This window comes from Bufo gargarizans, chromosome 5 (assembly GCF_014858855.1).
Source record: "Bufo gargarizans isolate SCDJY-AF-19 chromosome 5, ASM1485885v1, whole genome shotgun sequence".
Lineage (NCBI taxonomy): Eukaryota > Metazoa > Chordata > Amphibia > Anura > Bufonidae > Bufo > Bufo gargarizans.
Genome location: NC_058084.1, coordinates 414,483,273 through 414,509,053, shown reverse-complemented (window position 1 = coordinate 414,509,053; position 25,781 = coordinate 414,483,273). Strand labels below are relative to the sequence as shown.

At 41.6% G+C, this 25,781-nt stretch overlaps 1 protein-coding gene across 1 annotated transcript in view; it reads right to left on the bottom strand.

Moving 5' to 3' along the window:
* LOC122939484 (dipeptidyl aminopeptidase-like protein 6) overlaps positions 1 to 25,781 on the bottom strand; it is a 397,047-nt gene that overhangs the window by 205,827 nt on the left and 165,439 nt on the right. The window contains exon 5 of the mRNA XM_044295552.1: positions 12,351 to 12,438. Coding sequence (XP_044151487.1) covers positions 12,351 to 12,438 — 88 coding nt within the window. The remainder of the gene's footprint in view (positions 1 to 12,350; positions 12,439 to 25,781) is intronic.

The window sequence follows — 25,781 nt, the reverse complement described above, 5'->3', positions numbered from 1 at the left end:
ATTTATCAGGTATCTTCCTTAACTCAGTCTCTATATTTTTCTGGAAGGTGGCTATCTCAGCACTGATCTCCTGTCTGGGGAATTTTTTTGACCTCAATTTTAATTCTGTGTGTTTAATTTCTGCATCCCTATGTTCATTCGGATTTATTATAATCGGATTTTTTAGGAAATATTTTTTAAGACAGAGTTTCCGTATAAATTTCTCCACCCCCACATAGGTATCAAATTTATTCAATTTCACCGTTGGTGCAAATTTCAGTCCTTTGCTCAGCAGTCCTGTCTGATGATCAGTCAGGACTATCGAGCTCAGGTTCACTATGACTTCCTTATCTGTCGTCATCTGTGTCTGTTGTAAGTCCCTCTTTTTTCTTTGACCTCTTCGTGTCTTCCATTTAGGTCTGTTTGTTGTTGCTGTCTGTGTGTCCCTTCTCTTACAAATCTGGGTGCATGATGGTGCCTGTTCTGTGGTGGCCACATTCTCTGTTGTAGTTCGTAATTGTCTATCTGGTGATTGTGTCTGTTCCTCAGATTGTATGTGTGTGTTGGTGATGATTGTAGGTGTTGTTGATGTCCTATTGGCGGTGATTGTGACCTGCGTCTGTTTCTTGTGTTGTGATGTGTAGGTGGTGTTTGTTGATGTTGAGGGTATATACCAATTGGTGTTTTTGATCTCCTTCTGTTTCTCGTCTTGTGGTGGGGCGGAGTCCTGTCTAAAAAATGATTATAATTCAATGCTTCAAACCTATTATTAACCGGGATATTATATCTCTTAGAATTATCATCAGTATTAGATTCTTCCGGAGGTCTAGTGTTTGTTTCTCTCTCCAGTGAATTGTTTCTATATCTCTCCCTATCATCCAGTCTGGGATTATGTCTATATTTCTTTGTTTTCTTACTAATTATCTCCGACTCCATTTTGTCCAGACTCCTGCACAGGCGTTCCTGCCACATCCGCAATTCATCACTCGCCGGTAGCTTATCCACTACCGTCTTTATCTGATTAATTTTCTCAGTGATTTCTTCTAATATTTTACACCTCCTTTTTATAATTAATTGTATTAGAGTCATTGATTGGGAGAACAGTAGCGACTCCCATTCTTTAATAAATTCTTCATTACACAGGTCCTGTGCAGGGGTCTTGGACAGTTGTAGTCCTTTAGGTATCTTTTTATCCTCAATATATACCTTCAGGGACTTGATCTCCCACTGCTGCCTGAGTTGTTTCAGCAGCAGTGGTTCAAGTTCCCTGAAAATCTCAGATATGGATCTCTCTCCTTGTATATCACTAGGACCACATGTATACGTGTCATTAAATCGGTATGTTTCTACCTTAAGTCTTTTAGTTTCTATATGGTTCCAGATATCCATCTCCAAAACAAGGGGAGCTCTGTCCTAGTTGAGTGCGTGCAACTTATAAAAATATATCAAGTATAGGACGGCTCTACCTCCTGGTTTGGGATGGCCAGGTGCACCTATCTGATGTCGTACTCAAGGCACCTAAGTAGTAAATCAAAAAGAAAGGATGGGCACTCTAATATCCGGAACCAAAAAGTTTAATATAATCACAATATTAGTACATATATAAAATAAAGATATGTAAGATTGTTCCAATCAGAAATGTATACGTGGACAATCTGTTAAATATCTTCAATAAGTATATAGGAAACAGGCCTGTCACCATAAAATAGACTACACAATAAAATCTTACAAATGATAAATTAAAATACTGATAGTAGCCGCTGGAAATCCGTAATAAGCTAGTGCAGGTTAAATGGAAATGGAACCGCTGGTGGTTGCCCAGTCAGATCCACTCAATCTGCAGACAAGTAGAGACTCCTAAGGTAGTGGAGTGTTGACCGAGCAATTATATTCAGTATACCTATTGTCTGTAGGATAAATAAATGTGAACAATCACAAAATCCCAATGTGCTAATAATAAAGAAACAATCCTAATAGTAATGTGAATAATAGAAAAAATTTGAGAAAGGAATCCAAGAAAAATCCAAGAAAAATCCGAAGTGCAATCTCATGTGCTTAATCCAAATCCATCTATATAAATGAATATTCAGCATGCATAAAAATGTTGAAGCATTAAATCTGGTGTGTTGAATTACTGTACTAATATTGTGATTATATTAAACTTTTTGGTTCCGGATATTAGAGTGCCCATCCTTTCTTTTTGATTTACTACTTAGGTGCCTTGAGTGCGACATCAGATAGGTGCACCTGGCCATCCCAAACCAGGAGGTAGAGCCGTCCTATACTTGATATATTTTTATAAGTTGCACGCACTCAACTAGGACAGAGCTCCCCTTGTTTTGGAGATGGATATCTGGAACCATATAGAAACTAAAAGACTTAAGGTAGAAACATACCGATTTAATGACACGTATACATGTGGTCCTAGTGATATACAAGGAGAGAGATCCATATCTGAGATTTTCAGGGAACTTGAACCACTGCTGCTGAAACAACTCAGGCAGCAGTGGGAGATCAAGTCCCTGAAGGTATATATTGAGGATAAAAAGATACCTAAAGGACTACAACTGTCCAAGACCCCTGCACAGGACCTGTGTAATGAAGAATTTATTAAAGAATGGGAGTCGCTACTGTTCTCCCAATCAATGACTCTAATACAATTAATTATAAAAAGGAGGTGTAAAATATTAGAAGAAATCACTGAGAAAATTAATCAGATAAAGACGGTAGTGGATAAGCTACCGGCGAGTGATGAATTGCGGATGTGGCAGGAACGCCTGTGCAGGAGTCTGGACAAAATGGAGTCGGAGATAATTAGTAAGAAAACAAAGAAATATAGACATAATCCCAGACTGGATGATAGGGAGAGATATAGAAACAATTCACTGGAGAGAGAAACAAACACTAGACCTCCGGAAGAATCTAATACTGATGATAATTCTAAGAGATATAATATCCCGGTTAATAATAGGTTTGAAGCATTGAATTATAATCATTTTTTAGACAGGACTCCGCCCCACCACAAGACGAGAAACAGAAGGAGATCAAAAACACCAATTGGTATATACCCTCAACATCAACAAACACCACCTACACATCACAACACAAGAAACAGACGCAGGTCACAATCACCGCCAATAGGACATCAACAACACCTACAATCATCACCAACACACACATACAATCTGAGGAACAGACACAATCACCAGATAGACAATTACGAACTACAACAGAGAATGTGGCCACCACAGAACAGGCACCATCATGCACCCAGATTTGTAAGAGAAGGGACACACAGACAGCAACAACAAACAGACCTAAATGGAAGACACGAAGAGGTCAAAGAAAAAAGAGGGACTTACAACAGACACAGATGACGACAGATAAGGAAGTCATAGTGAACCTGAGCTCGATAGTCCTGACTGATCATCAGACAGGACTGCTGAGCAAAGGACTGAAATTTGCACCAACGGTGAAATTGAATAAATTTGATACCTATGTGGGGGTGGAGAAATTTATACGGAAACTCTGTCTTAAAAAATATTTCCTAAAAAATCCGATTATAATAAATCCGAATGAACATAGGGATGCAGAAATTAAACACACAGAATTAAAATTGAGGTCAAAAAAATTCCCCAGACAGGAGATCAGTGCTGAGATAGCCACCTTCCAGAAAAATATAGAGACTGAGTTAAGGAAGATACCTGATAAATATGGACGGAGAAACAACCTAACTATGCAGGAAATTCATGCAATAAAAGAACTGCAAAGCTGTAATAACCTCACCATTCGTCCTGCGGACAAAGGGGGAGCGATTGTCCTCCTAGAAACTGAGAAATATAATGCCGAGTGTTTGAAACAATTGGGGGACATTACCACATACAGGAAACTTACAAGAGATCCCACAGAAGAATTCTCAAAAATATTGAGCCAATTCTGTGAGAAAGGCCTCAATGGAGGCTTATTAACTAAGCAGGAATCGGACTTCATTTTGGGGACCCAACAGAGACTACCCGTCTTCTATTGCCTCCCAAAGATACATAAGAATATGACTGACCCACCAGGCCGCCCGATAATATCTGGTATAGAGTCGTTGACATCCAATCTATCCCAGTATATTGACCAAATGATCCAACCCTACGGTCAAGAAGATTCCTGCTTACATCAAAGACACCACGCAAGTTGTCCAACTGTTGGAGAACTTGCGGGTGGAGCCACATTGGCGTATAGGAACCTTGGATGTACAATCGCTCTATACCGTTATTAACCATGAACAGGGCATAAATAACATGAAATCGCAACTTAATAATTATGGAAATCTAAATACTAAACAAATAGAATATTTGGCCGAGGGTGTTGAACACATACTCACACATAATTATTTTTTCTTTGAGGGGGCATATTACCTCCAGATTTGGGGCACTGCCATGGGCACCAGATTCGCCCCCAGCTATGCCAACCTATTTATGGCACAGTGGGAACTAGAGACCATATCACCCAAGCTGGGGTCGGATCTGGTGCTCTGGCAGCGCTTTATCGATGATGTCATCTTTATCTGGCAGGGCGATGAAGGGGACTTATCTTCCTTCTTAGAAGAGATCAATAATAATGATATAACCTCAAATTTACTTCAAATATCAACCAAGAGCATACAGAGTTCCTTGATCTATTGATTACCACTCAAGTGGACCACTATGTGTGTACCACTTACCAGAAAAAAGTGGCAAAAAATAGCTTTATCCTCTATTCCAGCTGTCATCTGCCTTCATGGTTGATGAACATACCTAAAGGACAATTTCGGAGGATTAAGAGGAACTGCACTAATGAGGATAAATTTGAAGAGGAAGCTACCAATATGAGGGAACAATTCCTGACTAAAAATTATCCAGATACAGTGGTGGATAAAGCTTTACAAAAAGTCAGGGAAATGGACAGAAACCAGTTTTTTGTGCCCAATCAGATTGATATTGAGACAAAAACCAGTGAAGAAAAGTTCCGTATAATATTACCTTACAACATACAACATAAAAAAATCGAGCGGATCATTAAAAACCACTGGCATCTGATCCAGAAGGACAAAACCATAGGCCCTTTAGTTCCGCTAGTACCGGAGATAGTATATACTAAAGCACCCAATCTGGGCTTAAAAATAGCGCCATCTATTAAACAGAAAATAGGAGCCAACGGATCCATTAACAACTGGCTCAAAAGAAGCGGATTCCACAGATGTGGATGCTGTGCGAACTGCAAAATTACATCTTTTGCGAGGAAAACTACACGAGTGAACTCAACTCAAAACACCTTCTCCGTTGAAATTAAAAAACTCTTGACATGTAATAGCTCAAACGTTATATATGTAATTGAATGCACGTGTGGCAAACAATACATAGGAAGAACTAAAAGACCACTAAAAGTAAGAATAGCGGAACACATAAATAATATTAAAAAGGGATATGATAAGCACGTATTGTCCAGACACTTTAAACTGGTCCACAACCAGGACCCAAAAACCATGAAATTTGCAGCCTTCGAACAGTTAGATCGGCACTGGAGGGGAGGGAACCATATCGCCCGAATGTCCAGGGCGGAATCAAGGAGAATTTTCGAGTTCGGCAGCCTGGCACCAGCCGGACTCAACGCCGAACTCGAAATCTTCGGATTCCTTTAATGGGTTGGGTGCCCTTGGATCATGGGGGGTACCAGTCTGGCTGATTATCAGCACTGTGACCCCTCCTGGTCGATGGGCTCCCAGCCCAATTACATCATGAAAGGTCAGCGACCTATTAGAAACTGCACTCCTCTGGATTAGGACTAATGAAATATATGGGGTTAGTGATGTATCCCAGATTTTACACTAAGGGCACCATCCGTTCAGTCCCTTCATATATCTCCCTAATTCATTCACATGAATACCTATATATGTCTTTTAATAAGATTTAATATTTTATATTTTATAAAAATTGAATAAATTTTATTGGTTTTTACCTTATATAATATGTAGTTATTTTTTGACTTTTTGTATAAAAATTATCGAGTGATGTATACTATGATCACCTATCTATACCACACAAGCAAGTGCTATCAGTGACCTTATACTTCCCTGGTCACCTCAAGTGATATGATAGAACATGGTTATGTGATCATTCTGTACATGACTATTGATATAATAACAAATATATATATGCTGCTGGGATGCATGACTCTCCAATATATATTGGAAAGAAGAACCCAGTAAATGTAAGAATGTAATTAGCTTTCACAAAAGTAACCTATCGAAATTATCGGAGACAAGCTGAAATAAATGTGGAGCAAAAAAACGCACGAACCCTTAAATACCGCAGAGGAAACATAATGAAAACGCAATATGACAAAAAATGTTCCAGATCCACAAGATCCATTTCAGGGTTAACAGAGAGCCCTTCTGATAGCCAGAGGAATAAAAGCCGGAAAGCCAGACAGTTCTTACTAAAGCCACTGAGGAAGAAGGTAGCCTAACCTTCGAAACGCGTCTGGCGTGGAAAGATAAAGTATTGGACCCTGGCAATGTACCGGCAAAACTAGATGAACAATAGAACTGTTATCTAGAGAAAGCGCTTTCACCGAAAAAAACTAACTCCAGATCTATTGGCCATAGTCTGGTAACTTACGGATAATACAACACAGCCGGTGCTATCAAACTAGCTGCTCGGGCGATGTGAAGGATAGGAGAAACGCCCATTGCAAAGAGAAGTGCAAACTGGGAACCAACTACGGCGAAAACAGAGAGAGACTTGTGACCTGCTACCGGACCTCTATAACAGCCAAAGTGGACTATACAGATCCGGGATATAATAGTAAGGCAGTCTCGTAATCTGCTTCCTGCAAGGTAAGCAGTGCCTTGCACTCATGCTACAGACCGGACACTACCAAGCGTGAGTACCATTGCATCGCATGACATCTTAGATAGTAGCGAATATTACCGAACATCCGGCATTCATAGTCCTCTGCTAGGTAATTGTGCCTACAGTGGCAAACTGAAACCACCGAGACTGTAACATTGGAATACAAAGTTATACCCATATGCAAGCGGCCACAGATATAACAGCATTGTGCCGCTAACACTGCTGAACCTCTGCAGTTTGTGGGCAATTTAAGAAAGACTGTAGCAATTGAAAATTTACTTATCATTTCAAGCACAGTAATTTAACACAATCAGATTTAATGCCACAGGATTTTTATGCATGTTGAATATTCATTTATACAGATGGATTTGGATTAATCACATGAGATTGCACTCCGGATTTTTTCCTGGATTTTTCTTGGATTCCTTTCCCAACTTTTTTCTATTATTCACACTGTAATACTATTAGGATTGTTTCTTTAATATTAGCACATTGGGATTTTGTGATTGTTCACATTTATTTAATTTATAGGCAATAGGTATATTGAATATATTTGCTCGGTCAACACTCCACTACAGTAGGAGTCTCTACATGTTTGCAGATTGAGTGGATCTGACTAGGCAACCACCAGCGGTTCCATTTCCATTTAACCTGCACTAGCTTATTACGGATTTCCAGCGGCTACTATCAGTATTTTAATTTATCATTTGTAAGATTTTATTGTGTAGTCTATTTTATGGTGACAGGCCTGTTTCCTATATACTTATTGAAGATATTTAACAGATTGTCCACGTATACATTTCTGATTGGAACAATCTTACATATCTTTATTTTATATATGTACTAATATTGTGATTATATTAAACTTTTTGGTTCCGGATATTAGAGTGCCCATCCTTTCTTTTTGATTTACTACTTAGGTGCCTTGAGTGCGACATCAGATAGGTGCACCTGGCCATCCCAAACCAGGAGGTAGAGCCGTCCTATACTTGATATATTTTTTCACTTATACACCACAAAAAAGACTGTAATTTTGTCACTTCACCGTACAGCGGCAAATAAGCCCTTTTTTTTTCCACTAATACACCCCAAAAAAAGACTTTACAAAATAGAAATGCACCGCACAACGGCTAATAGGACGTACAAATATTTCCTAGAAATACACCCTATTAATGGCTCTATCACACAACACTTACACCCCAATACCAAGCAAGGTTTGCTGGTATTACAGAGGTATCATTTATTGCAAACCTAAAAGCAGCAGTATCATGGCAATTTGGATCCCCAGTCAGTGCAGCAAGGTGTAATAGAATTGCTAGGCTGTACACTCCCCTATTGGACCCTGTTCTCCTTTTATAGTTTGGAAAAAATTCTCCCTATCCTTTCCTTGCACTTCTAATGATCTTTCCCTGAACATATATTCAGCCAAAAAAAAAGTTTAAAAGTATTTACTACCACTTTCCCTAGCACCTGCTGACATCTCTCCCTGCACTAAGTGCACTGGAAAATGGCTGAATCCAAGATGGCTGTTTATAGGGCTGTGACATCACAGGGGCTGGGTGGCTGCTGATTGGCTGCATGCATGGCATTGTAGATGATTCCTCGTTCCCAGAGTTATTTGCTCCATGTCCTCACACGTGCAGCAGCCATTTTAGGAAAAAATGCAATTCGTTACCACGAAGCGTGAGGAAATTTGAATTCAGTGCATTTTTCCTGAAATTTGGATTGAATTCCACTTACGGTAGTCAACTTCGATTCGCTCATCTCTAGTTGTGTACAACCAAGTAGGTAGAGATGTTACCAAAAGTCAGACCTTGTAACAAATATATTAAGGGGGTTGTCCAGGATTGGTAGTGTGTGGTGTTGCAGCTCAGCCCTACTCATTTCAATAAGGCTGAGCTGCAATATCAAATACAATCTCTGGGTAGGTGTGGTGCTGTTTCTGAAAGACAGATACTTTCCTTCATGCAGAAATGGGTATGAAGAATATCAGTGTCCACTACTTCGGAACAACTCCTGCTTGATGTGAAAAAACCTCCACAGTATCTTAGATCAGTCTACAGGGACAAAGGGGCACATTTATTAAGACCGGCGATTTAGACTTAATAAATTAGGGCTCTTAATAAAGCCTTAAACTGGCGGTGGATCCGCAGAAGTTATAGAGGCGCAGGCCTCTCCATAACTTTGGTGCATCCAGCGCCAGTTCTAAATGTAAGACCACTTCTGAGCGGTCTTACATTTATACCTTTTTCTACACCTAAAACAGGGGTAGAAAATGGTGAATGAGACGGGCCTGCAGACCCACCCCTTCCCCACCCACACCACGCCCACAATTTTAGACCTGGCATGATAGGGGCGAAGTGGCAGATAAAGGTGTAACTAACCACTATCTGCGCCTGAAATACGCCTAATTTAGGTGTATTTCAGCATAGTAAATGACCCCTTAAATTTTGATAGTGTGGACCTCCTGGTGTTTAAAGTGTTTGAAAATAGGCTCTGTGTGATGTACAATACAATAAATCCTACTCGTCTTATAGATTCCCTGCTGTTCCTGTTCTGATGTTCCAGCTCCTCTGTCTTTGCTTTTTGGCCCTTCTCGACACATTGGAAATGATCGCTCGGCCAATCACTGGCTAAGGTGAGTCACAACTGCAGCCAGTGATTGGCTGAGCGATAATTTCCTGTGTGGGATAGGGACTGAGAAGCTAAGACAGGCAGGGAACTGTGAAGCATTGGCAACGGAACACCGGGAAATCAGTAAGCTGGACAGCTCTTCAAGCCTATATTAGAAAGTTTGAGAACTACATACTGTATGTTTACTCCATAAGTTTCCCCCCATAAATTTCCCCCCCTTCCTTAATGACTAAGACAACAACATTTCCATCTATCAAACTTTTAGAGTAGCCATAGGTACCACAACAGTCCCAAAGATTCGGACAGAATAATCATGCTGTGAGCTCGGCTATATCAGCATTTTTACAAGGTATGCATATTTTATGTCAATGTCAAAGTTTGTTTTTCAAGATTTGTCCCTATCTGTCTATTGGCAGTATTCAGGGAAGTAAAGGTATCGAAGCGATCTAAAGAAACTGCCTCCCACAGCAAAACATTAGAAAGGTTTTTTTTTCTGGAAAGGAAATATTCAGTTCTGTAAAACTTTGAATGAGTGCTATACAATAGCACGGGAAAAACACATACTCGGAAAGAGCCATCAGCAGAAACCGTATAGCAGATGTATTAAACTGTAATTTGTACAGTGTCGGTTAAGCATGCCATGGCCCACCAATCTATACAGAACATCTAAACGTTCATTTGTATTTTCATCCTTAATTTTGGGGAGTCAACCCATAGAAATTGTCCATACCAGCAAGTGGCAGGACCCAAATCAGCTTCAATTGTGGTTGTCTTCTGCTAGTCTACTGGCACAAATTATTAGTTTAGAACCAAGACCTATGGGAAGCTCCTCTGGCATTCAGGTAGGCCATTCTGATTTGGTAGTAATGCTTTTTATGGGAGGGTACTATACAGGCTTGGACTGGCCCACAGGTGAACAGGTGAATCCTCTGGTGGGCCTCCAGTCCCCAACCCCCTGCACAAGTAGACTACCAGCATATGCATCCATATAAAAACTGGGCGGATTATTTAAGAAACCACCCAGTTTATCACTAAAGATTCATGTGGTTGAGTTGACTTCTAGGCACAAAGGCAGATCAATCAGGTCAATCCAGGCTAGATAGATGGCTACTACTGAAAAATGGGTTTGCCAATAAGGATCAGGTAATAATAAGGTAGCTGTACAGTGGGCCCCCATAATGCATTTTACTGGTGGGCCCTAGACACCCCAGTCAGACACTGGTACTATAACACTCATCAGTCTTGGGTATACCTGTTTATAGCTGGGACGGACAGATAGGGCAGCAGGAGTAACATCTGCCCTACTCTGCATCTTACCAGATATGATTTAATGGACCACAACGTTATTAGATAGTTGGGATAAAATCTGGATACATTTTTCTATGTGGACTGTTAAATGGAGTATATTTAATTCCCTCTACCACTTGCTGTGATCAATCATTTGGAAATTAATTGCACCAGATAATTAAGTATATAATGGATCTTATTTACCTGCATAGATATCATGACAACAGAAATATTGTGCACCGCACAGCAAGGATTTCATTAATGTATTATTCTGCTTCAGTATGTTTGCTTAAAATAGCAGGCATATGTTACAGAACAGGGGGCAAATTTAATCTTTCACAGCCCCGAGGAGATACTGTTTTTATGTTTACAGCAAATAGTTTACACAAAATTATAGACAGATATGAATATTATAATAATTAAGGGCAAATGTAGAAAGCTGGCGAGTAGAGATAAGTGAATTAATTCTACATGAATCAAATCTCTTTTAAATTTCCCAAAAGATTCTAATTTCATCAAATCAGAAACTTTAGTGATTTGACCCTCACAAATTGCTCAAAATGACACCCACCATTTTATGGAGTAGTATCAGAGAAGAAGGCATCTGTTACCAAAGAGAGAGGATTTTTGGGATCATTTTTTAAATTAAATTAAATTAAATAAAACAATACAGTGTGTTATTAAACAGGCTGTTTGTCACCACCGGCTACCATCCATTTACCCATAGCCATATATGTCACTGCTATTTTGACATTACTAAAGCTGCCTTGGCATTAGACCTTAAAAGGATTAGATACAGTCCTAGGAGATTCCAGAGTGTCATACACAACATTTCAGGGCACCGGGGGCACTTTTGATTTGAACCAAATGTATTCAGACCAAATGGAATCTGATGGCTAATTCTACTAAATCAGACCCTAAATGAAATTTTGGGAAATTTCCTCAACATCACTAGTAAATAATGCAGTGGTAGTGTTGTTTGTTTCTATATCAGATAACTGTGCAGCACTTGAAGGAAATACAACAGTTCCAAAAATACAAATCAATAGAGAAAGATTTGTGCAGATACTGAATAAGCAAGGAATGCTGGGTGATTTCAGCTCTGAAGCCTGAAGAACAGTAAATCAGTCTAGGCTAAATGATATATTGTAACATAGGATCAGTAAAAGATAAGTAATACAGTGTATTGATGACCTGTTGAAGATATTGATGACCTATCCTCAGGAGGCCGGGGTTAGTGACGTCACCTTACATTTTTCACGGGGCCTAGTGGCGGCCTTAACCTCATCCAAGTCAATAAGGCTGAGCTGCAATACCAAGCACAGCTGTACAATGTTGTGCTAGGTAAGCAGCCCGGAGGCCACAGTGCTCACCAGACCTCTGAGACCTCTGAGCTTTCAGAATGGTGGGTGTGCCAGGACTCTGACCCTCGCCAATGTGATATCGATGATCTATCCTGAGAATTGGTCATTATGTTTTCCATGATAAGCCGTTTAACTTTTTGGGGAGATTTATTCTATATGTGAACTGATGAAATGATATTCACTATATGCAATATTTGTGACTTACCAGTTGCTGGCCCTTAGCGCCCCATCCTGCATACTGGAGATATGCTTTCTCTACTTCTACTTCTGGTGGGTTTAAGTCTGTAAGTTTACTGTAAAGAGAAGGAATCAGAAAAACTAATTTGTAATATAGCATAATAGTTTTTCATTTGATCACATTGATATGACACTTTACTATGTAAAATAATTCATTTTGTATCCATCATTAACCCTTTCATGACCAAGGGTCATTGATGCCCCAATGTCCAGGTCAAAATTTACAAATCTGACATGCGTCACTTTATGTGGTAATAGCTTTGGAACACTTTTACTTATCCACGCCATTCTGAGATTGTTTTCTCGTGACACATTGTACTTCATGACAGTCATAAATTTGAGTCAATATATATCACCTTTATTTATGAAAAAATCCCATATTTACCAAAAAATTTAAAAAATTAGCAATTTTCTAAACTTCAATTTCTCTGCTTCGAAAACAGAAAGTGATACCTCATAAAATATTTATTACATAACATTCCCCACATGTCTACTTTATGTTGGCATCATTTTGGAAATGTTATTTTATTTTTTTAGGACATTACAAGGCTTAGAAGTTTAGAAGCAATTCTTAAAATTTTTAAGAAAATTTCCAAAACCCACTTTTTAAGGACTAGTTCAGGTCTGAAGTCACTTTGTGGGGCTTACATAGTGTATACCCCCATAAATGACCCAATTATGGAAACTACACCCCTCAAGTTACTTAAAACCAATTTTACAAACGTTATTAACCCTTTAGGTGTTCCACAAGAATTAAAGGAAAATGGAGATGAAATTTCTAGATTTCACTTTTTTAGCAGATTTTCTATTTTATTAAATTTTTTTCTTTAACACATTAAGGGTTAACAGCCAAACAAAACTCAATATTTATTACTCTGATTCTGCGGTTTACAGAAACACCCCACATGTGGTCGTAAACTGCTGTACGGGCACACGGCAGGGCGCAGAAGGAAAGGAATGCCATACGGTTTTTGGAAGGCAGATTTTGCTGGATTGGTTTTCTGAACGCCATATGTTTTTTATTTTTCTACCGATCGTCTTGTGCAGGGGATCATTTTATGCAGAAAGAGTTGAGTTTTTTTTATTGGTACCATTTTTGGGTACATAGGATTTTTTGATCATTCATTATTACACTTTATGGGACAAGGTGGCCAAAAATTGGCTGTTTTGGAACAGTTTTTTTTTTTTTTTACAGCGTTCATCTGAGGGGTTAGGTCATGTGACAGTTTTATAGAGCAGATCGTTACGGACGTGGCAATACCCAATATGTATACCTTTTCTTATTTATTTAAGTTTTACACAATAATATCATTTCTGAAACCAAAAAAATGATGTTTTAGTGTCTCCATAGTCTGAGAGCCATAGCTTTTTATTTTTTGGGCGTTTGTCTTAAATATGGGCTAATTTTTTGCGGGATTAGATAACGGTTTGATTGGTACTATTTTGGGGTATATACGCCTTTTTTGATCGCTTGGTGTTGCACTTTTTGTGATGTAAGGTGACAAAAATGGCTTATTTTTTTACACCGTTTTTATTTTTTATGGTGTTTATTGGACGGTGTTGATGATGTGATATATTTATAGAGATGGTCGTTATGGACGCGGTGACACCTAATATGTGTTTTTTGTTTTTTTTTATAGGAAAAGGAAATTTATTTTTTACATTTTTATTTATTTATTTTTACTTTTATTATTTTCACTTTTTTTTTTTTATCAGTTCCCTCTTGGATCTTGAAGATCCAGTGGGGCTGATGGTTGTACTATACTTTGCAATGCTCTTGCATTGCAAAGTATAATACAATCAGATGCCTGTAGGTGGCAGCACTGGACGCCTATACCATGGCAACTGGACGCCTTTGCAAAGCGTCCGGTTGCCATGGCAACCATCGGGCGCTGCGATCGCAGCAGCCCTGATGGTTGAAATAGAGGGAGCCCTCTCCCTCTATTAACCCTATGGATGCCGCTACTGCGGCATCTATGGGGTTACAGCAGTGTCAGCATAGAGCTGACACACGCTGCTGATGGCGGCGGCTCAGGAATGGAGCCGCCGCCATCACACACAGAAGGGGGACCGCATCGGTGGCAGGGGACGGGGCATCGCTGGAAACTGGGGAGAGGAGAGGGGGGCAGCATTTCATTACTTACAGGAAGGGGCTGCAGGAAGGGGCGGACCGCATCGGGAGGAAGTAGCAGGAGAAGATGATGGACAAGAAGGGGGCGCAGGTAGGGGCAGGAGGGGGCGGACCGCATCGGGGGGGGCAGGACAAGAACCAGCACAGATCGGGGGCTTCAAGGGGGCACGGGGGCTTGAGGACACATTACCGATTTCAGGCTCTGATCTGCAGACCGCAGATCAGAGCCTGAAACCGGCATTTTTTTCACACAGCGATCCGATTAGTTAGTCTGCACAGACTAACCAATCGGATCGATTGCCGGCAAGGGGCCACTCTGATTGGTCCCTTGCCGGCATTACTGCACTGTATGCTGTCCGTGACAGCATACAGGGCAGGGGCAGAAGCTTTAATCCAAGCGCTTTGCAGCGCTTGGATTAAAGAGCTGCCAGAACGTATATATACGTGGTAGCTGCACGGGGTATGTGCAGCTATCACGTATATATACAGATTGCAGTCGTGAAGGGGTTAAAGGGGTATTCCCATCTCAGACATTTGATGCATATTTATAAGTTTCAACATAAATGTCTGAAAACCCCCTCCCTGATCCCTGTCCCATGTACAAGCAGCCACAGACGAAATGAAGAGGAGGTCATCTATCCTCTCTAATCATATGTAAGGGAGTTACAAAATGGGTGCAGAGGGAGACTGTTCTGAGTGAGATGCCGCCTCTCTATTCAGATTGCATCCGGCTGGGACCACATAGCCAGGACGAATATCATCAGAGGACAACTTTTTGTAAACATGGTGTATGTCCAGTGGATTTGGAGATGTTCCCCAGACTGTCCAGAATGCGTTTTGCTATTCCCCAACGGCCTTGTGTGAAACCATCATTGCAAAACCCCCTAAAAATCTCCTATAAAACTCAATGCTAGATGTAAACTTCTAAAAAGGATGGAAGTTAAATTCATTATCTTCAGTGACAGCAATTTACATTTTGGTGGTTAATTCTCCTCACATCACTAATCTCAATTTGGTAATTTTTCCATGTCATTGAGAGGAAGAAAATTACACATTTGATCAACAAGATAGTAAATAGGCTCATGCAAGAAGTACTATAATTAAAACAAATGTTTTATAACAATGTTACATCAAGCAAAGGTGGGGAGAAAAAATGATTAAAACTAATACTTCCAACAAGAAACAGACGAGTGTTGTCAGTTCCAGTCAATGTCTCATCTTTCAAAAACATAAGATTCAATTACACTGACGAGTGAAGCATGAACCTTCCAAGATAAGCATTAATACGCTGTAAAATAAGATTGTCACCAGCCACAAATGGTGACCTTAACATACATTGATCACTAGATCTGTATAATTACCACTATCATTGGACAACAAAAATCCCTGATCAATCGAAGGTGCCTCAGCTTCCTACGAGAACCTACAACAGGTGCAAGAAGATGTTGGTGTTGTCAAATCTTTCAGTGAAGGAAAAAAGAACAGTGGGATTTCAGTTAAATAAATTGGTCACAGACTCAAATCATTAGATAAATCCCTTTCCAAAATGTGTATAACACGTCATTAACATATTTTGTAGTACATGGCTTTATAATGTTCATATAGTAGATTAAGAGTTTGGTTTTCTTGTGACTCTGCTACATATAAATCTTTGTTCTAAAGTGGTTGTTGCCAAACTATCTCCATATGGGATCTACTTTTTTTGTGGTGTCTGCGTAAACTGATCTTCTAGGGGACCAGAGACAGGCATTTATTGAGTGACATTGATATTGCTGTAAATTTTTGAAAGCCCCAGTGCACCCATAATATTAGAGCAGTCAAATGTCTTTACTTGCTCCCATAACTCTACAGCCATGTCTTCTCTATACATGACTGTGCTTCTTCTCCTCTCCACTCTTTGCTAGAATGCTAGTAAGCCAACAGGGCATGGGAGATCCACACTAATAGCATTGGCCACGTCTCAGGCACACAAACCAATGAGGAGGCCAATTCCCATTTCTGTGTAGAACCAGCACTAGAGCATCCTAATGGTTTAACATTAAGATCTACTGGTCTCTTCTCTAAGGCTGGTTTTACACGCCACAGCTGATGCTGATGTGGACATCATCCCACCCACCAATGGTGGTCAATGAATAAGTGATTTTGAAGGTAATAACACAGGTTTACCTGCTAAATCGTGTGGCCATTGACAGCCACAGAATCATATGGTAGCTTCAGTGTGTAGAACAACCTAAGGTCTACTAGTGCAATGCAATTATGCTACTTAGCTTGTGAAGGCTCTGTTGCATATACTGGCATTATAACTTTCTCTTTTGAAGGTTGCATGTATGAGTGAGTTCATACAGATAAAATGGCAATGGTGTACATAGACTTATAGGGAACCTGTCACCTGGATTTTAGGTATAGAGCTGAGGACATGGGCTGCTAGATTACTGCTAGCACATCCGTGATATCCTTTCCCCATAGCTCTCTGTGCTTTTATTGTGTAAAAAAACGATTGTAGGTATATGTAAATGAGGCTACTAACGTTTCCGGTGCCCAGCCATGCCCACTATGAAGGAGCCCAGCATCGCCCGCATAGTCCGTATCTCCTTCTTGCTCCCTGAGGTCACAAAGCTAGAGTGCCATAATCTCGCGATGCACAAGCTAGCGCATGTGCAGTGTCTGCATAGTGTTCCTTCCCTGTGCTGGCATCAGCCTCAGGGAACGAACTGCACATGCGCTAGCTCGCGCATCGGGAGATTGCGGCGCTCTAGCTTTGTGCCGTCTGTGAGCAAGGAGGAGATTCGGAGGATGCGGGGCGGTGCTGAGCTCCTTCACAGTGGGCATGGCTGGGCTCAGAGTCAGAGAATGCTGGACTCATCTCTCAAGCATGGAGGAGACAGGACTCATATCTAAGGTTAATTTACATATTTATCAAATCATTTTTTGGACACAATAAAAGCACACAGAGCTATGGGGACTGGATATTGTGGATGTGCTAGCGGCGATCTAGCAGCCCATGTCCTCAGCTATATACCCAAAATCCAGGTGACAGATTCCCTTTAATTAAATAAGCCTCATAGCAAATATTAAAATGGAGATCCTTTCTGGTGCTGGTTAACATCCACCATCACCCCTGTATCCACTATGGATAGGAAGACTTTTTGCCCTATCTGAGTTCCATAATATTTGGTTTAACTTTCCTAAACCTTGTATGCAGGTCCTCTGGAAAGTGTTCCCTACAGAAGTTCTTAAGACATGCAGCCAACTTAATCTGTGTCCTCTTAATCTAGCGGTCCTAAATCAACCATATGTTCTATCACTATGGCACATACAGGCTTGGTTAAATGGGTTATCTCATCAGAAACAACACCTTTTAAAATACGGTCACCAGGACGATGTGATGAATGCCCCAAGTCCTGCACCTGGATCGTCCTTCAAACAGTAGATGTTTGTTACTGCAAGGACAAAATAGTAATAAATGGTGGCCGTTTAGATGAATGGCTGCCCATGTAATACAAGAACAGCATGAATCTAAAAGATCAGGAACTACAGAGTGGCTCTCCAGGTTTGGATCCCACAGAGGTAGGGGGTGGGGGTGTCCCGAATGGGGTACTCTTCCATGATATCCATATGCCCTTATTGAGTAAATGGACAGAGTTTTGTCTTTTCTACATTCTCCTGTGAAACCCTTTCTATAGCTGTGGCTATCACGTCTGGAATAATTGAGATTTATCAGTTTATATCCAACTTCTGGAGTTTTCTCACAGTTCGATAAATCTTCACTTATATCAGGAGTCAACTTCCTGCCACAATCTCATCATGAAATACGACACAGCTGCTCATCAAATTTCCCATCAAGCGGGAATGCTATAGCTTGAGCACTTCAACATCGCAAAACAATCGGAGGAAATGTAGTAGATGTCAGAGGGTTAACTAGAATCTAAAGCTGTACATTCCTGCTCAGCCCATCAACCAGACAAGCACAATTCAAAGAAATATGTTACTCATTGTAAGTAGAGCTTTGGCCACACAATCACCATCTGTTCAACGAGAACTAGACATTACTCTGTCATCATAATCAAGAGAATGCTTTGTATCTCATGTTTTCTTTGTCTTCAGCATCTAAACTGGAGCAAAATCTGAACTGGTCGAGAATGCACTGTAATATAAAATAACACATTGACTTACATTAAATGTCACATACGTGTAATTCATTGTCAATCACAAGAATTGGCTTGTTCTGTTTCTATGGTTATGTGCACTGCTAAGGATACAGAAAAGTTTTTCCACCATCAGAGGAAACTTTTTAACTACATTTCTAGTCATTTAAATATATATGATAGAATTTGGAAACTGCAATTTGGTTGGTAGGGCTTATCTGTCACTGCCAGTTCTGTGAGAAGATCTGGCAGACGTTCTTCTCTACCTCTTGCATGACATTCTTTGTTTTGGTTTCACATTGTCATCTCCTTTCTGACAGGAATATATTGGCAAAAGTCTCAGCTTTTAATATCTGCTTGTATGACCAGCTAGTATAGTCAGTGGCATATCCGTTTGGTGCATTTTCTTCAGTGATTTATTTAATTAATTGTATTTTCATCCGCACAATGCTCCGGTCTGTGTAGGATGCTTTTGTGGTGCATGTGGACCGCGCTGGCATCCTCCTTTGTACGCATTAATTGCTTGGGATGGTCGTTTGCTGCGGTCCACATGCGGTGGGACTTCTCCCCCAATGAGAAACACGTTACAGTGTTTGGGGTTTGAGCAGCTCCCCCATATTTGCCACTATATTTCTGTGGTTCACATGCGGTGGGACTTCTCGCCCAATGAGAAACACGCTATAGTGTTTGCGGCTTGAGCAGTTGCCCCATATTGGCCATTGCATTTCTGTGATTTTGTTTTATATGTATTGAATGTGCCTTTATCTGGCAATTGAACATTCTTTTGCACCTGGAAACCTCCATCACATGGTCTGATATGGGTGTGGCTTACAGTCTTGCTTTGTTCACAATTCATTAGTTGTTCTGCTATGCGGTTGTGTGGAAGCTTGGCTGTGAGCTGGATTTCATCACCTTCAGACCGTGTTCACACCACAGTTAGCGTAGTGGTAGGACCCCTTGCCATGCTGAGTGACCGTGACGTGGTGCATGATGGGCTTCCTGACAGCAATATATTGGCAAAAGTCTCAGCTTTTAATATCTGCTTGTATGACCAGCTAGTATAGTCAGTGGTATATCCGTTTGGTGCATTTTCTTCAGTGATTTATTGAATTTTTTGTAGCCCTGGGGCAGATATATGATGACCCGGATCGTATTGCTCTGGCTGAATCTAAACTGCGTCTTTTATGCCAGGGTAAACAGTCCGCAGAGATATATTGTTCTGAATTTCGGAGATGGGCAGCTGATACTGGTTGGAATGATGCTGCACTCCGAAGTCAATTTTGCCATGATCTTTCGGAAAGATTGAAAGATGCATTTGCTTTTCATGAGAGACCAGCCTCGTTAGAGTCTGCCATGTCTCTAGCTGTTCGTATTGACAGGCATCTTAGAGAGAGAGAGGAGACTACTCCTTCCTGTCATAATCAGCTCAAGGACAGTGGAGCTGTCTCATTCAGTGCGCAGGGGTCTCAGTCTCTCTCAATCCCCTCTAAGGGGGAGGAGGCCATGCAGCTGGGTTTGCTTGCCTCTGATAGTAGAGGATTCAGCTCTCAGAGGAGGGTTTGTTTCTGTTGTGGGGGTATAAATCATTTGGCTAATGTTTGCCCCTCTAGGAGATTCATGGAGTTTTCTGAGGGTAATAAAAGAAAAACAAAAAGAAAAAAAACGGAAATTGAAGGTTTGCCATTTACTTGTAGTTCCCGTTTTCTCCTTCCTGCCAGGGTGGCGCTAGACAGCAAGAATATTGTTTGTGAGATTTTTGTAGATAGTTGAGCAGCTGTCAATCTCATTGATAGTCAATTTGCAATAACGTATGGTTTCCAGGTATGCACTTTGGAAAAGGATATACCTGTTTTTGCTATCGATTCCGCTCCACTTTCTCAAAGATCGTTAAAAGGCATAGTTCACAAAATCCGATTGACTGTGGGTGACACTCATGTTGAGGATATGTCGTGTTTTGTCCTAAGTGGATTACCTACTCCTCTAGTGTTGGGGCTACCCTGGCTCACTAAACATAACTCCACCATTGATTGGCAAGCAAGGCAAATAAATGGTTGGAGTGAGTTTTGCAGAGACAATTGCCTCACGGCGTCTCTTTCAGAGGTTTCTACCAAGACTGTACCATCTTTTCTCTCAGAATTTTCGGATGTGTTTTCCGAGAGTGGTGTCCAGGAGTTGCTAAAATGGCAGCCAAGCTGCCAAAATCACGTTTATACAATCTCTCCCAACCTGAAAGAGTCGCTATGCGTACTTATATCTCTGAGAGCCTGAGAAAGGGACACATCCGACCCTCGAAGTCACCTGTTGCCACTGGTTGTTTTTTTGTTAAGAAAAAAGATGCTTCTTTAAGACCTTGTCTGGATTTTAGGGAGCTGAACCGTATCACAATTTCGTGACCCATATCCCATACTGCATCACTTTGCGGTTTATACAACTTCCTGGAGTGTGTACATGCTGGATGCTACAACTGATGCTTCTACAGATAAGTCTGTTCATTTATTTGTGTTTTCCTGTTTTCTTGATCCTAGGTGACCCTGACTCCCTCCGTATTAAGTGTAGGGAGCCGGTGGTCGTGTCCCCTCACTATTATAGGGTGTTCAGGTGTCATACAGTCGAGGCACGAGGGCATGCAATTTTCTATCATAGAGATCTTTGCATGGGCTGAGAAGACAGGGAGAGTTTCAGGGTTTAAATAGGGGTCACCCTTTTGTTCCTTAGTTTCGGATCAAGCCAGTCGGATCCTTATTTGTAACTTCTTGTTTTCTGCTACACCATCCATGACATTATAAACCGCCAAAACCATCTCAAGCATGGATCCGGTTTCACTTTTGACTGAACACAGGCAGGGTCTTTCATTGGAGGTAGCAGATCTCCGTAAAACTGTATCTCAGTTTCAGGTGACCGGTTCAGCTTGCGTTCATGGAGTTTGTTCTGAGCCTAAGATCTCGCTCCCAGATACGTTCTCCAGAGGTAGTGAGAATTTTGTTTGTTTTAGAGAGGCTTGCAAACTCCATTTTCGCCTACTTCCCCATTCATCTGGTGATGAGGAGCAGAGGGTAGGGATCATCATCTCGCTGCTCAGGGATAACGCTCAGTCTTGGGCCTTTTCGCTGCCGGTGGGGGCACGGCCCCTCCGATCAGTGGATGAATTTTTTTTTAGCCCTGGGTCAGATATATGATGATCCAGATCGTATTGCTCTGGCTGAGTCTAGATTGCGTCTTTTATGCCAGAGTAAACAGTCCGCAGAGATATACTGTTCAGAATTTCGGAGATGGGCAGCTGATACTGGTTGGAATGATGCTGCACTCCGAAGTCAATTTTGCCATGGTCTTTCAGAGGGATTAAAAGATGCATTTGCCTTTCATGAGAGACCTACCTCCTTGGACTCTGCCATGTCTCGGGCCATTCGTATTGACAGGCGTCTGTCACGAGTGAGGATGGGGAAAACCCTCAGCCGTGCGATGCCAGAAGATGTTGGGCTGCTCGGCCAGGACGACAGGATTAGGGAGCAGGTCACCTCCTAAAGCGTCCCTAACCTGACCCTAACTCCTAGCTGCATGGGCCGACCTTGATGGTAGGAGGGCCCATGCTCAGGAACCTCAGATCCCTAACTCACCCTCCGACCGGTCCCTGAACTAGGAGTCAAGGTAAGACGGCCTGTTCCTTCTGGACATGGAGGAACAGGGGTCTCACTGGCCAAGCTACAAGGAATGGGGAAACACATACAACATACAGATATGACAGGCGAACTACTAGTTCCACATGTACCTGTCACAGCCACGCTGACTGGAACCCATGCATGCACTATTAATGTCCACAGAACAACTAGAGGACTCAGCACACATAACACACAGGGAACCAGGACATCCGTAGTTGCAAATAAACAGAGACAAAGGAAAACATCAACTGAACATCAAGACATAAACTTCACAGATAAACCTATGACCACAAGGGTGCCCCCCACTGGCAGATGATATACACAGGCAGCTGCTCCAGCTAAGCATGGCTGAAGCAACCCACTGACACATGCCAAACACTGAGGCTTTATAGGCCCAAGTAGTCACACCCACATAGAGACACACCCAGTGTTCACACACACAGAAGGGAATTAACCCTTCCAACACCAGGGAAGGGAAGACAGCAACTAAAAGGGGAATACACACAAATAAACCCCGTGCACACCAGACAAGGAAAGTGCACACATACAAACCAAGTTGCCAAGTACAACCGCATGCACTTACAGCAAGCTGCCTAACAACCGCTCAGGCTGCTATGCTGCAACAGTACAACATAACTTGTTGCCCACGGCAACCACAAGTGAGGCAGCACACTAGCGGCCCTCACCTGTGGTTGAACACCTACATACAAACCGCAGGCAACAGCATGCGATTCAAGAGTCGCGCCGTGACAGCGTCTTAGAGAGAGAGGAGAGATCACTCCTTCCTGTCATACTCAGTCCAAGGACAGTGCGGCGGTCTCATTCAGTGCGCAGGGGTCTCAGTCTCTCTCAATCCCCTCTGAGCAGGAGCCCATGCAGCTGGGTTTGCTTGCCTCTGACATTAGAAGATTCAGCACTCAGAGGAGGGTTTGTTTCTGTTGTGGAGGTATAAATCATTTAGCAAATATTTGTCCCTCTAGGAGATTCAGGCAGTTTTTTTTTAGAGTAATAAAGAAACAAAAAGAAAGAAATCCTCTAAAAACGCTCCATCTGTTACTATTGGCAAGGTTGATGCGGAAATTGAAGGTTTTCCGTTTGCTTGTAGTTCCCGTTTTGTCCTACCTGCCAGGGTGGCGCTAGAGAGCAAGAAAATTTTTTGTGAGATTTTTGTAGATAGTGGAGCAGCTGTCAATCTCATTGATAATCAATTTGCTATAACACATGGTTTCCAGGTAGGCACTTTGGGAAAGGATATACCTGTTTTTGCTATTGATTCCGCTCCACTTTCTCAGAAATCGTTAAAGGGCATAGTTCACAATATCCGTTTGATTGTGAGTGATACTCATGTTGAGGATGTGTCATGTTTCGTCCTAAGCGGGTTGCCTACTCCTCTAGTGTTGGGGCTACCCTGGCTCACTAAACATAACCCCACCATTGATTGGCAAGCGAGGCAAATAAATGGTTGGAGTGACTTTTGCAGAGAGAATTGCCTCACGACATCTGTTTCAGAGGTTTCTACTAAGACTGTACCATCTTTTCTCTCTGAATTTTTGGATGTGTTTTCTGAGAGTGGTGTTCAGGAGTTGCCCCCTCACAGGGAGTACAATTGCCCTATTAATCTCATCCCAGGCGCCAAGCTGCCTAAATCTCATTTATACAATCTCTCCCAACCTGAAAGGGTCGCTATGCGTGCTTATATCTCTGAGAGCCTGAGAAAGGGACACATATGACCCTCAAAATCACCTGTTGCTGCTGTTTTTTTCTTTGTTAAGAAAAAAGATGGTTCTTTAAGACCATGTCTGGATTTCAGGGAGCTGAACAGTATCACAATTCGTGACCCTTATCCGCTTCCTCTGATCCCGGACTTGTTTAACCAGGTTGTTGGGGCTAAAGTTTTTTCCAAGTTGGATCTAAGAGGGGCATACAACCTGGTCAGGGTCAGAGAAGGAGACGAATGGAAGACGGCCTTCAATACCCCTGAGGGCCATTTTGAGAATTTGGTTATGCCTTTTGGTTTGATGAATGCTCCAGCCGTCTTTCAGCATTTTGTGAACAGCATTTTTTATCATTTAATGGGGAAATTTGTACTAGTGTATCTAGATGACATTTAGATTTTTTTCTCCTGATTTCAAAACTCATAAGGACCACCTACGTCAGGTCTTGCTCATCCTGCGGGAGAATAAATTGTACGCTAAACTGGAAAAATGTGTGTTTGCGGTTCCAGAAATTCAATTTATGGAGTTTCTTCTCTCCGCTTCTAGTTTTCGCATGGACCCCGAGAAGGTCCGCGCTGTGCTTGAGTGGGAGTATCCTGAGAATCAGAAGGCGCTGATGCATTTTTTGGGTTTTGCCAATTATTACAGGAAGTTTATTTTGAATTATTCCTCTGTTGTTAAACCACTCACTGATATGACTAGAAAGGGGTAGATTTTTCCTCCTGGTCGGTAGAGGCGCGTAAGTCCTTTTCTAGTATCAAGGAGAGTTTTGCTTCCACTCCCATCTTGGTACAACCTGATATCTCTCTGCCCTTCATAGTTGAGGTGGACGCTTCTGAGGTGGGTGTGGGTGCGGTCTTGTCTCAGGGTCCCTCTCCTGCCAAATGGCGACAGTGTGCCTTTTTCTCGAGGAAACTCTCCTCCGCTGAGAGAAATTACGATGTGGGAGATAGGGAGTTGTTGGCCATCAAGTTAGCTTTTGAGGAATGGCGCCATTGGCTAGAGGGAGCCAGACACCCTATTACCGTGTTTACTGACCATAAGAATCTGGCCTACTTGGAGTCAGCCAAGCGTCTGAACCCGAGACAGGCCAGATGGTCTTTGTTCTTTTCAAGGTTTAATTTTGTTTGTGCTGTTCCAGCCTTTATTCTTGTATTCTGCATTATATTATCATTTACCATGTTGTGTAACGCTGCCACCCTGTGGTTATTCTTATAATTCATTTATGTGTGTTATGTAAATTCCCATTACAATGCTCTCCTCCCTCTTTTGTGACATCACATCCTCTGAAAGGTCCTTCATACTTCCTCTTTGTCGCAGACCTTCATGATGGTGAGAGCTATTCTTTTTGACCTCTAATATCCTCTAGCATAACCTAATTTCCCTGCATTTGTTTTCAAGACAAATCAATAAATGATCAAAGCTTCACCATTGTATTCTCCTCACTGGATCATCACATGCAACTAGTGCCTATATCTGGAGATATTAGTGAGTTCAGCTATCTACCATTGCTTGTACAGGGGCTATCACTCACAACCAATCAGGGGATAATCTCTAACGTACATCTGTGGCAGAATATTGTTGTCACGTTCCGCCCTGGGGTTAAGAATGTGAAGGTGGATGCCCTGTCACGTTGTTTTGCGGGAGGTGGGAATTTTAAAGACCCGGGTCCCATTTTGGCTGAAGGTGTGGTGGTCTCTGCTCTTTATCCTGAATTGGAGGCAGAGGTTCAGGCAGCACAAGCAGAGGCTC